The sequence below is a fragment of the Artibeus jamaicensis genome, unplaced genomic scaffold, assembly GCF_021234435.1.
Source record: "Artibeus jamaicensis isolate MK-2021 breed Jamaican fruit bat unplaced genomic scaffold, CSHL_Jam_final contig_786, whole genome shotgun sequence".
NCBI classification, from domain to species: domain Eukaryota; kingdom Metazoa; phylum Chordata; class Mammalia; order Chiroptera; family Phyllostomidae; genus Artibeus; species Artibeus jamaicensis.
The window spans coordinates 79,672-91,787 of NW_026521971.1; the positions used below are offsets into that span (position 1 = coordinate 79,672).

A 12,116-nucleotide genomic window follows, 5' to 3' on the forward strand; every position below is an offset into this window, starting at 1 on the left:
GAATGACAATTTTTGGTTATGTTGAATTGAATAAAATATATTATTAAATTTAATTTCACACTAAAAAATGTGCCTATAAGAAAACTTTTCTTTTTTAAAAATTTATCTTTATTTTTTAGAGGAGAAGGGAAGGAGAGAGGGAGAGAAACATCAATGTATGGTTGCCTCTCATGTGTCCCCTGCTGAGTGAGAACCGGCCTGCAACCCAGGCATGTGCCCCGACTGGGAATCAAACCGCGATCCTCAAGTTCGCAAGCCCGTGCTCAATCCACTGAGCTACACTAGCCAGGGCGAAAAAAATCTTTAATTCCATGTCTTGCATGGGTGGCTCACACCACAATCCCGTGGGACGGCTCTGGCCTAAATGGTCCCCAGTCACCAGCTCCCTCCCATTTCCAAGCCGCACTGGCCTCTTTGCTGTTCTCAACTCACCACGTGTCTCTCAAGCCTTGGCGTGGCTGTTCCCTCTTCCTGGGAATCCTTCCCTCAGACATCCTCACGGAGAGTTTCCTCACTTCCTTCTGCTTTCTGCTAAAATTACCCGAAAGAATTTCTCTGAATAATCAATTTACTATGGCTTCCCATGCATGTATATATCCACTAAATCTCTATTTGTTTCGACACACTGACAGCCCAGCCTACACACAGGGGGATGATCTCTCCTCAGGAGAAGGTAACCCCCATGAAGTCAAGGTCCTTGTCTGTTTTACTGCTGTTTTTCTAGAATAGTATCTAGCAATATTAATAAATAAATATGTGTTAAATAAATGAAGGGTGAAATATCACAAAAATTAGGTTAAATCTAAAAGATTTTATTATAAAGCCTCTTTATAATAAAAAGATTGGTAAATGAGAAGAACTAATATTTCCCGAGCGCCTACAATCAACTAGACACTGTGCCAAGCCCTTATGTATATCCTAATAAATCCTTACAAAAAGATCTTTACAGATGACAAATCTAAAGCTCGAATCATTTAAATACCTTTCTCAGTGTCACTCAGTCAGTACAGAAGATCATTTCAATGTTGTCGTTTGATTCACTGTCTCCAAGGGGCTCCCCCGACTCCCAGACCAAATCAGATGCTCATACGAACGCCCGCAGGGGACTCGCCTGCATTGTCCCTCACGTCATTGGTCACCACTGTGGTACGTTTTGTCGGGTGGCAGTCAGGGTCTGACTTTGCTGCCACACTGTAACCTTAATGACAGGCAGTGGTAAGTATCTTGTTGACATGTCCAAGTTCGGAGCCTTCCTCCTTGTCCAATGCTTCATCTCTAACACCTATCTGTTAAATCAAAGAACAAGTAAAGTTCATTTTCTCCCAAAATGTTAAAATAGTTGATGAATGGGTCATGTGTGCCCCGTGAGACTGAGTGACTTTGTGGGGCAACTACATGAATGGCACCAACCAAATAAAGCCTGGCAGGGCCTCGCACAGGACAGTGTGCTGGTGCGTCGGGGGACCAGGTGGCACGATTTCCTGACGGTGTGCTGTCCAGCACGGCAGCTCCCGGCCTCCAAGGCCACTTCAATCGAAGTTAATATACATTAAATATAGTTGAGCAATCAGTTCTTCAATCACACCAGCCGCATTCCAAGTGCTCAATAACCATGCACGGCTAGGGGCTGCCTTATTGGACAGCCCAGGTAAATTCCCACTAAGGAGGAGTTCTATTGAACAGCACCTTCTAGAAAGTGTAAAATGTCCCTGGGAGGACATGTATTCAAATCGGAGGGGACCTGCTGGATTACTTTTGTACTCTAACTAAAACTAAGCTGGGAGGAAGAGTGCAATAATCAGCAACCCCGAGCGTTCCTGGGCAAGACCTAGACATGGAAAAGGAGCTTCGTGGTGCAGACACGCGGCACTTTGGTGAGACGTGCGCGGCCAGGCCAGTCTGGTGTGGAAAGACGCTCCTGGGCTCCAGCCAGGTCTGCCGCTCCAGGGAGGCTGCCAGAGCCGTGCTGGGCGGAGCCCCATGTCTAATGCCCTTCAGGACCATCCCTCTGCATTTGATGGACAAAACAGACAACTGAAATTGGAGAAGAGGAAAGGCTTTGGGATGCCAAAGGCACCTCGGACTACAGTTAGAGCCTCAGCGTCTAGAGGGAAAGTTGCTCAAAGTGCCCTTCTTCAAAATGTCACATATCTCCATCCAGGTGATTGCTTCATAATGCGACGTGCAATGATTTTTGGCCCATACAGTTTAACATTATTTTTTAATTCTGTTGCTGGAGATTTTACCTCCCTAATTGGAGAGGTAAAACATTTCCTGTCATTGTCTTCAAAAATACAACGGTTTATAGAAAAGAAAAAAAATTACATTTTATTTTCTGATTAAGCACCCTTATGCTGCTGCGGGCAGGTAACAATGTCCCGGGCACTGGCCCCATCGTGCGTTAGCTCTCCTGGTCTTGTCCCAGGATTGACGGTGGTTCCCGGGTCTCACTTCTAGACCAGAGGCCGGTGGGAGAGGAGGAGAGGGGAGCACTGGACGGGCCCCTATTTCCTCACGCAGCAGGTGGGGGACACAGAATTTTTTTGTTCTTTATGGGGTGGAGCCCGCACTCCCCATATGTCCCCCGGCCTTTCAGGGTTAGGTCTTTCTTAGATTGTCTCAGGAGAGACGCCGCGTGACCCTGGTGCTTCGGTGGAGAGGCAGTGAGGGATGCGAATGAGGACGCGGTTTCCGTAAGGTCCGGGGCGTGGGGTGGGTGCTGAGGTGGGACAGTTGGGTTTCCGAGCAGCGAGCGGGACAAGGAGTCCACGGAGAAACCTGAAAAGGACCGAAAACGCGGAGAGGAGCGAGGGCCGACCTAGGTGGGGCCGAAGCAGGAAGCGTCCCGCCGGGGCTTCTCGGCGCTGGGCCGGGGGAGGCGAGCCGGGGCGGGGGGACGCGTGCGCCCGCTCGGGGTTCGGGGACCCGAGCTCGGCCGTTGAGGTCAGCGGGGCCGACGCGCCGGGAGGAGGGGCGCGGGGCCCCCGGACGCGGGCGCGGCGCGGGGCTGGCGGAGGGGCGGGACGGGACGGGAACTGAGACGGGGAGTCGGAGACGCTGGAGGAGGGACGAGGGGGCGTCGGCTCTGGAAACCGGAGGCGGCCCGAGCGGGATCGTTTCCTTCCGGAGGGGAGGCCGGCTCCGGACCCAGGCGTGGACTGCGGGCGCCGGCGGGCCAGGGGCTGGGAGACTCCGCGGCCGCGCTTCCCACGGCGGGCGGCGGCGGCAGCGGCAGCTCCTCCTCCCGGTCGGAGTCCCGAGCCCCGCCGCGGGGGGAGCGGGAGGCGGGCGCAAGGGCGGGGAATCTGGGAGGAGGGTGGAGGGAGGGACCAGGCGCGCCAGTGACAGGGTGGCAGCCCCGGAGCGGACTGGTCGGTGCCGCTCACCTCCTCCTGCGGCTCGCTCCCGCCGCCGCCGCCGGGAGAAGTTTCACTCCGGCCCTCGCTCAGAAGCCCCGGACTCAGAGCGCAGTGGGCACCGTGGCCGGCCGCTGCTCCCCACGGCGGGCTCCGCACACAGAGCGCTCCGAGCCCCGGCAGGCGTGGGCGCCTGGGCGGCGGCGGGGGCTGGGGGCTCCGGGCTACGAGGCGCAGGCGAGGCGGGTGGGAGCCGGTGGACCCGCGCGCAGCGCCGTAGCCGCTCCGCTAGGGTCAGCGCCCGGCAGCCGCGATGGCCGTGCGCTCCCGCCGCCCGTGGGTCAGCGTGGCGCTGGGGCTGGTGCTGGGCTTCACCGCCGCGTCCTGGCTCATCGCCCCCAGAGTGGCTGAGCTGAGCGAGAGGAAGAGACGCGGCTCCAGCATCTGCTCCTACTACGGCCGCTCGGCCGCCGGCGCGCAGCAGCCGCTTCCCCAGCCTCAGCCCGGGCCGCGGCCGGAGCAGTCACCGCCCCCTGCGCGCCCGGAGCTCCTAGGGCCTCAGCTGGCTGAGCCCGTGGCTGGGGTGACCAGTTTTAGGAGCAGCCCCTGGCAGCAGCCACCTCTGCTGCAGCAGCGGCGGCGAGGGCGCGAGCCCGAAGGCGGGACAGGGCTCCCCGGGGGCCCCACAGCTGAGGGGGAGCCGGAGGAGGAGGACGGGGGCGCGGCTGGCCAACCGAGAGGCAGCCGGCCGAGGAGTAGCCACAACGGCAGCGGGGACGGGAGCGCCGCCGCCCCGAGCTCCCGACCTCGAGATTTCCTGTACGTGGGGGTGATGACCGCGCAGAAGTACCTGGGCAGCCGTGCGCTGGCGGCGCAGCGGACCTGGGCGCGCTTCATCCCCGGCCGCGTGGAGTTCTTTTCCAGCCAGCAGCCGCCCAACGCCGGGCTTGGCCAGCCCCCGCCACCTCTGCCTGTCATCGAGCTGCCGGGGGTGGACGACTCCTACCCTCCCCAGAAAAAGTCCTTTATGATGATCAAGTACATGCACGACCACTACCTGGACAAGTATGAGTGGTTCATGCGCGCCGACGACGATGTCTACATCAAAGGTGACCTCCCAGCCCCTGGTGCCCCGCCTGCCCGCCTCCTTTCCCTGCACCCAACCCGACCCCTGCCTAGCCCCGCTGTGCTTCTCTGCCAGCACGTGCTCCGGGTTCCTGCGGTCCCCACCCTTCGCATCCCCGCCACCCCTAGTCTGCTCCGCTCCTCCTCCTTTCCTGCGGCTTGGGCTCTCCTCACACCTGCCCGGTTTTATCCGCCTTCCTCACACTTGCTTTCCCGTTTCCGCCCAGCGCTTAGCCCGGCTCTTTACGGGGTGGGAGAGGTGAGGGCAGGTACCTTAGGGTCCCACGCAAGGCTGTTCCTACTCTGCCCTGCTCCGAAAGAGCCGGGTGGTGGCAGGTTCCCAAAGGGTCCAGAGGGGCGTGTCCTCGGAGCAGGAAGGGAAGACAGTGGACGCGGGCGAGAGCCTGGCTGGCTAGAGATCGCTGTTCTTGCTTCCCCATCTTTTTGTTTTAGATGGATCTAGGGCCGTTTCGGAACTCGGGAGATTGAGGAGCCGTCCTCCCTTCCCGGGACCCTCCCCTGTGCGTTTCCTTTCCTCTGGCAGAACGGGTCGCGCACTGGGAACCGGAGAGCATCCCCGGCGCCTCGGGCGCAGCTCTTTCCAGCTTTCGCAGTGCAGCGCCACGCCCCCCACCCCCATCACTTCAGTGAGACCCCCAGGCGATGGGCGTATAGTCAGATCTGGTGGTGGGAGGAAAGAGACAGCGCCATTGAATTGTCCAGACCCTGGGAGTTCCCAGCTGTGCGGGCCCACACCAGTGGGGGTCCTTCCGTCCAGCCTGGTGGCTGCGGCGGTGAGCAGAGGCTGGAAGCCCCCAGGCCACGCGCAGCCACAGCAAGAGAAAACTTTGTCAGCTTTTTGGAGAAGCGCGGTCCTTCGCTCTGAGTGACGGTGGCTCTGGCCAGAGATTTCTGGACTCAGCATAGAGAAGTTCCCGAGAGCTGGAGTGAATCTTTCCAGCCCAGCCTGTTGCAGGGGTGGAGAAGGACGAAAGGGAAGTAGAGGCTGTGTGGGCGGAGGTTTCCCGGTGCGCACCGAGTTTCCCAGCTCCAGGGACAAACCGGGGCCGCCCCTGCTTAGCTCCTGCCCCGCACTTGGAGCTTCATTGCTTTCCCCGGACCCCGGCAGGAAGGAGGGCCTTCCCCAGGGCTCTAGGAAAAACAAGCATTTCTCTTAGTGCTTTGAAAGATTGTCCTTTAGAACGTGGAAATGCCATATTCTTTCCATTTCCACTAAGAAGGAAAGGCATCTTGTGTTAAGAACCCAATAATAGTCCGCTGAAACACGCTGAGGTCCGAGGGGCGGCGCGGGATCCAGAGAGTGAGGCAGGTGCCGCGCTCATCACAGATGGTGGTGGCGACGCGGACTCGAGTGTGGGAAGGTGGCCTCTTCCGACGCATCATTGGCTGGAATCTCAGATGCTTTGGAACTGTGTCAGCTCATTTCAAATGGTTTTTCCTGATGAACTCACAAGCTATAAGTAAACCAATTTTATTCCTTAGTTTTTTACAAATGTTGTTTTTTCTTAAAAGAAGCTTTCCCAAGTCCAAAGTTAAATTTCAAGGCATGTTAAGGACAAAACACTAAACTAAATCAATTGTCGGTAGAAAAATTATTATTGGATACTAACACTCTGCCAGTCAATGCTAAATATCAATAATTATTACCTGGGAACTTTATCATGACTTCTAACATGCTAAGAAACCTCTTCTCCTTATCATTATTTTAACTTTTAAAAAATCAATGATTGTGAAGACTTTTTAAGGTTTTTCAGTGACCTTGACTACAAGGTTGATACAACTTTACTGTGATTTAATTTTAAGTATAAATTAGCATTTTTATAATAGTAGAATGTTCAGAGAGGTTTTTCTTCTTTTCAGTTAAGACTTGAGGGGAGCTCACACTCCTTATTGGAAGTCCCGTCCCTTTGTACATCAGGTGGTGATGAAATGAGGAGGAGCAGTGATCGTGGCCTTTCTCTTTGCAGGTGACAAGTTGGAAGAGTTTCTCAGGTCACTGAACAGCAGCAAGCCCCTGTACCTGGGCCAGACCGGCCTGGGCAGCGTCGAAGAGCTGGGCAAGCTGGGCCTGGAGCCCGGGGAGAACTTCTGCATGGGGGGGCCCGGCATGATCTTCAGCCGGGAGGTCCTCAGGAGGATGGTGCCGCACATCGGCGAGTGCCTCAGAGAAATGTACACGACGCACGAGGACGTGGAGGTGGGAAGGTGTGTCCGGCGGTTTGGCGGGACTCAGTGTGTCTGGTCTTATGAGGTAAGAGGAGCTGTGACGAAAGCGTTGGCCTGTGACAGATGCATGGCCTCTTCCCAGTCTGGGCAGCAATGGATTCTGCGGGTTCTGCCTTTTCTCTTGGCGTTCACTTGAGAATGATAGCACCGCTGGCTGTGGACACGGGGCGATGGTGGGACACACCTTTCTTGTTAGAGCCAAGGCCTAAGGCCGGAGGTTTTCTCCTTACCCTGACCACTCCCTTCCACCCCATCCTGCAGCCTGGACGGCTGGTCACTTCTCGGTGGGATGCCCTCCCCTGTTTTTGCTTCACTGGGGTTTATACACACGTGTATCCACTTCCTGTCTCTACCCAGAGGGCCGAGTCTCTGGGGCTGTAGCTTTTGGCATTTGGTGCTTAGCTGTTTGTTGTTGATGTGTTGGTTAGGGATGTAATTGTCTTTGTGTTTCCTCAAATAGTTAAAATCTGAAGTTGCTTTGAAGATGTTCATGTGGAATTTAACATGTATTTCTTTAAAGCATAAGAAAAGTTAACTCATAATCAATATATCACTTATGATCGATTTATTCACAAATTTTAAAAGAAATGAATGATCTAGAAAACAGTAGTTCTGAAGATGTTAAATAACACTTGGTATTTTGATTGGGCTCCTGGAGGTTGTTTATGTCACCTTTACTCCATTTTCTGAATAGCGACTACTATGTAAAGGATCTGAGTTGTATGCAAACTGTTGTTTAATTGCAGTGATTAGTTTTATGAAATACTCTGAGATGGTTTTTCTTCAGAAATTGGTTTTTAATTTTTTCAAAAAAATGTTTTTCTGAAAATAATCTTAGTACAAATTGACTGAACACTTCAGTCTTGTGTTGCAGTTTTCTAGCTCGGTTTTCAGGTAGTTGGAGTGTAATATATTTTAGCACCTAGTGCACACCTTCGTAAACAATAGCTCATTTACTCTCCACATTTTCATGCCTCTTGGTACAGAAGAAACATTTTATGAAAATATACAGGAATGAGCAAAAGTAGCTTTACAGTTCTAATATAAACAAATTGTACAATAATTAATAGGTAATACAAGAATAAACTCTATATTTCATGTACTTCCTGCTTAAAACCTGCTTTCGCCCACCCCTGTATTGCCCTCAAGGTCCTTGTCTTCAAGATCACACAGTCTTATTCATTTTTCACTTAGAAGTTTAATCTCACCCTGGTGAATTTGGCTTTTGTCTTTTTCTGTTTTGTGGTATACACACTGTGGGGAGATAGTTCTCATATTTATTACAGAAAGTAAAAATTATTTGAGAACTAGTTATTTGGAACATGTAGTATGCAAACTTAAAATTATTGTATACCTCATTCATTTTGATAAGAAAAATTATCATTTTTCTTTTATAAAACTGTTTTATAGCTACTTTCTAGAAAACAATTTTACGGAAGCATATTATATCTTTCAAAAAGATAATTTAGAATAAAATGAACGGAAAAGATTTGTATTTAGGTATTTAATATATTGGGTTGGCCAAAAAATTCATTTGTTTTTTTCCATAAGATGACTGTATAGTGCTTAGTGCTCTTTAACTTCCTTCCAAACAATTTTGTTCAATTGTATTGTGACAACTGTTGTATCAGTGTGTTTTAAAAAAGTCTAATTGAAATTGGTTAATTTTTGTGTGTCTATTTTAATACTGAAGATGGAGGTAAATAAGTGACATTTTGGCATATTATGTTTTATTATTTCAAGAAAGCACCCGCACAAAAGGCAACCATACTATTTTCTCTCCCTCTCTCCTTCCCCCCCTTCCCCTCTAAAAAAAAAAAAAAATTAAAAAAAAAAAAAAAAAAAAAAAAGAAAGGTGAAAATGTAAATGAGACACAACAAAAGATTTGTGCAGTGTATGATGAACGTGCTGTGACTGATCGAATGTGTCAAAAGTGGTTTGTAGAATTTCACGCTGGAGATTTCTAGCTGGACAATGGTCCACAGACCAGTTGAAGTTGATTTTGATGAAATCAAAATATTAATTGAGAACAATCAACATTGTATCACTTGGTGATAGCCGACATACTCAAAATATCCAAATTAATAAAGTTATTGGTATAAATGAAAAAAATGTGTCTTTTACATTATGGGAAAACACTAAATGGACTTTCTGGCAAATCCAATAAACTGTAAGGCAAAAAGAAAAACAAACCAAACTCAATGTAGAAAACACATCCAGGGGATTATTTACATGAGGATAGTATTTTGCTGGCTTAATCCATATAGATAAGAAAATCAGTCATAAAAATGGAAAATTATTATTTTACTTGATACCTCGTTGCCTTAACTTCACATACAAAGTTTTAAAAAACCTTTTGTTTGTGTCCCTGCCTTCAAGTTTTCACTGATTCTGCTGTGAAGGTACAACCCTTACAGACCAGCTTCCCCATTCATGTTCCAGGAGAGTCCAGTATGCTTCAGTGACCTGCATGCTCAAGAACTGATCTCATGTTTTATTTATGACATAGGCACTCTGTGAGAGCTGTGGAAACTTAGAACTTTTCGTAAACTGCCGTCATGAAGAGACAGACAATAGGGACTCCAGGCCTTGCTGCGTGGAACTTTATGATTGCCACATTTTTATCGACTTTCCACTGTACCTTTGAATTTTAGACCAATCCTTGTCCTTTACTGATTTCAGAATCTGCATGAAAATTGTTTCTACATATTTTTAGCAGTAGAAAATATTTTCTAAAGGAATCCTGTTTCAGAATGTAGACTTCATGTTTTGCTGAGCAATTACATAGAATTTATTTTGTTTTGGTATTTCACTGTTTAAAGGATAAATATATGCAATATTTATTTTAGTGGAGGCACTGGTTTAATCCTAATGCAGAATTTCAGTGTCTCCTTTAAAAGAATGGTGGAAAATACTATTATCTAGGGATATAATAAGCAACATTATTAATAAGTGTAATAAAGATAGATATACAATTAAAACACATCTAAGCATTTTAATATTAGGGTGCGTTCTGTGTTTACGAGCCACTGAGTAGGCTGGTTGGGCAGAGCCACACTGGGGCTTTCCAGTGTGGGTTTCCGGTTGGGGAAGATGGTGTTCGCCTTCTCTAGTGTTCACGTTACATGCAAAAACTTACCTGCTCCCCTCTGGGCTGGCAGCCTTAGTAAGGGTGAGATTTCATATCTGTTAGTAGAGTAAGGTGTGAAGTTGATCAGTAATTTTGTTTCCATCTTTCCTTGAAAAGAACCATCTGTGACAGAACTTCCTTAAGTTTTCGAATGTCTTTTACTCTGTCTCTCACGGAGTTCAGGGTTTCATTTGGCTTTTCCTCCCCATGAAAGTTCTTGCAGAGTCAACAGCACTGTTATGGACAGGTTCACAATTTTTTGAGTTTGAATAGATTAAATAGATTAATGATGGAATTGGATCTTTTAAAAAGTGGTGAACAGGCTTGCAGATCTTGTAGGAAGAGAATTGGACAAAGTATTAAAATATAGAGCTTTTCTGGAACATAAATTGTTGTTTTTATAAAACAGGAATCTTCTAGTATTCTTGTTTATTGTTTAATCAGGGTCTTCTTCCTCTGTGTTGTATGTACAATAAAGCACAATGGAGAGAGAGAGAGAAGAATATGAACTTGAATTCGGGTCCAGTCACCACTCTACTACGTATTAGCTTCATTGTCTTTTCCAAGTTACTTCTCTGAGCCTTGTTCAGCTGAACTGAAAGTAGAAATTGTAACAGTATTTACCTCAGAGAGTTTGAAGATTGAGTGAAACAGTGAAATGATCCAAGTGAAGCCTTTAATATAGTGTCTGGCACATAGTAAGTTATCAATAGAAGTTAACTATTTTTATTACAGGGCTGAAGAGATCATGTATTATATCATATATAACATGGATTCATGGATTTAGCTGTATCAAAACAATGTACTTTTTTTTTCAGTTAAAGAATGAAGTTGAAGGTGTTTTTAGCAAACAAAAAGAAACCAATGTGTTTTAGAAAGAGTGTTTAAAACATGAATTACAGGTATTTTCTTCAGGCTTTGAACATCATATTACATTATTAAGTAACTGACCTTAGAAGACAGTAAGGAAAATATTTAACAAGACATTATGTAATATATATAATGAAGGAACATGAAACAGATCACCCCATCTCCATTAACACATCCTTAGTGTGTGGATTTCCAGATTAGTTGCCAAAAAGTAGCCCTCTTCTGAGTCCCTCCAGACTGGTCGGCAGGGCTGGGGGTCGGCGGTGCCCGTTCTGCGGTCAGCTCATGGGGATGTGTCCCTCGCGGCGGCCCTCAGGTCCCGGTGGAGTCCCTGCGGTGTCTCAGCGCAGGGTGTGCAGCTTTGGTTCTCCAGACGAGGCCCGGAGGTCCGGGGATATTGGTTTTTCCTGTCTGCCTCTTGCTCTGTCTCCTTCTCCGTCAACTCCAGCGACTTTTCCTGTATGATAAAATAAAATGATAAAATAAAACAAATCTCAGACTCACAGGACATGGTTCTCAGTAGACTGACATGCTCAGGCAGGCTACGCCGGTGTTCCCAGAGCTCACGGGTGTACATGCACCCCGATCACAAGTGGGGCCCCGGGGCGGCTGGACCCCGTCACCGTGGAGAGGCCTTTGGCTGCTGGTGAGCCTCACAGAGGCCTGCGGGGTGTCTGCTGGCCTGAGAGTCGCCCTCCGGCGCCTGCAGGTGCAAACAGCTAGTGTGCAAGGGTGTGGCCGGTGTTCCTAATCAGCAGATTTGATGGGCTGCTGTTAAATGCACTTACCAGTTGTGTCAGTAGAGTGACTCGATATTCGGGAGAAGTGTTCTTTTCACTCTGCGAGAGTTAGCATCGATCGGGCCCTGCTGTTGGCCACGTTCACATCTGTGGTCCAGCGCCGTCGTGGCTGCAGTTTTCTCGGTTGTCTGCGCTGCGGCCCCGCAGTCTGGGAGGCTGCATGTGGCTCAGAATCGCGGGCCCGCAGGCCCGGGGCTGTTTGAGGGTTTTTTGTTTCTGTGTCTTGATGACTTTAGCAGTCTTCAGTCCCCTTCATGTCCTATTGTTGTTCGTGACGTTCCCCTTGTGTGTTTCATGTTAACATTTATTGTAACTCTTTGCACAACACATTTAATCCCCCTTGGATGCTTAAGTGGTTCAGGTAACCTAAACATCTTGATATTTTGAACCAGATAATCCACATGTTGCAAATTTCTTTAAAATAGTCTCTAGAAAGTGAAGTGATTTTTCCAGTGGGAATGATGCAATGTGCATTTTAAATAATTTACAGAAGAAATAATTTTTTTAAAACTTGGCTGTGAGAATCATATGTCATATTACATAGTTATGTATTCTTACTATATAACTAGAAATGTATGTAATATACT

General features: G+C 48.6%; 1 protein-coding gene across 1 annotated transcript in view; it reads left to right on the top strand.

Annotated features, from left to right (window-relative positions):
* The first annotated feature begins 3,359 nt into the window (after positions 1–3,359).
* CHSY3 (chondroitin sulfate synthase 3) overlaps positions 3,360–12,116 on the top strand; it is a 253,405-nt gene continuing 244,648 nt past the window's right edge. The window contains exons 1-2 of the mRNA XM_037129875.2: positions 3,360–4,465; positions 6,470–6,753. Of these exons, the coding sequence (XP_036985770.2) occupies positions 3,670–4,465; positions 6,470–6,753 (1,080 nt within the window). The 5' untranslated portion in view covers positions 3,360–3,669. The remainder of the gene's footprint in view (positions 4,466–6,469; positions 6,754–12,116) is intronic.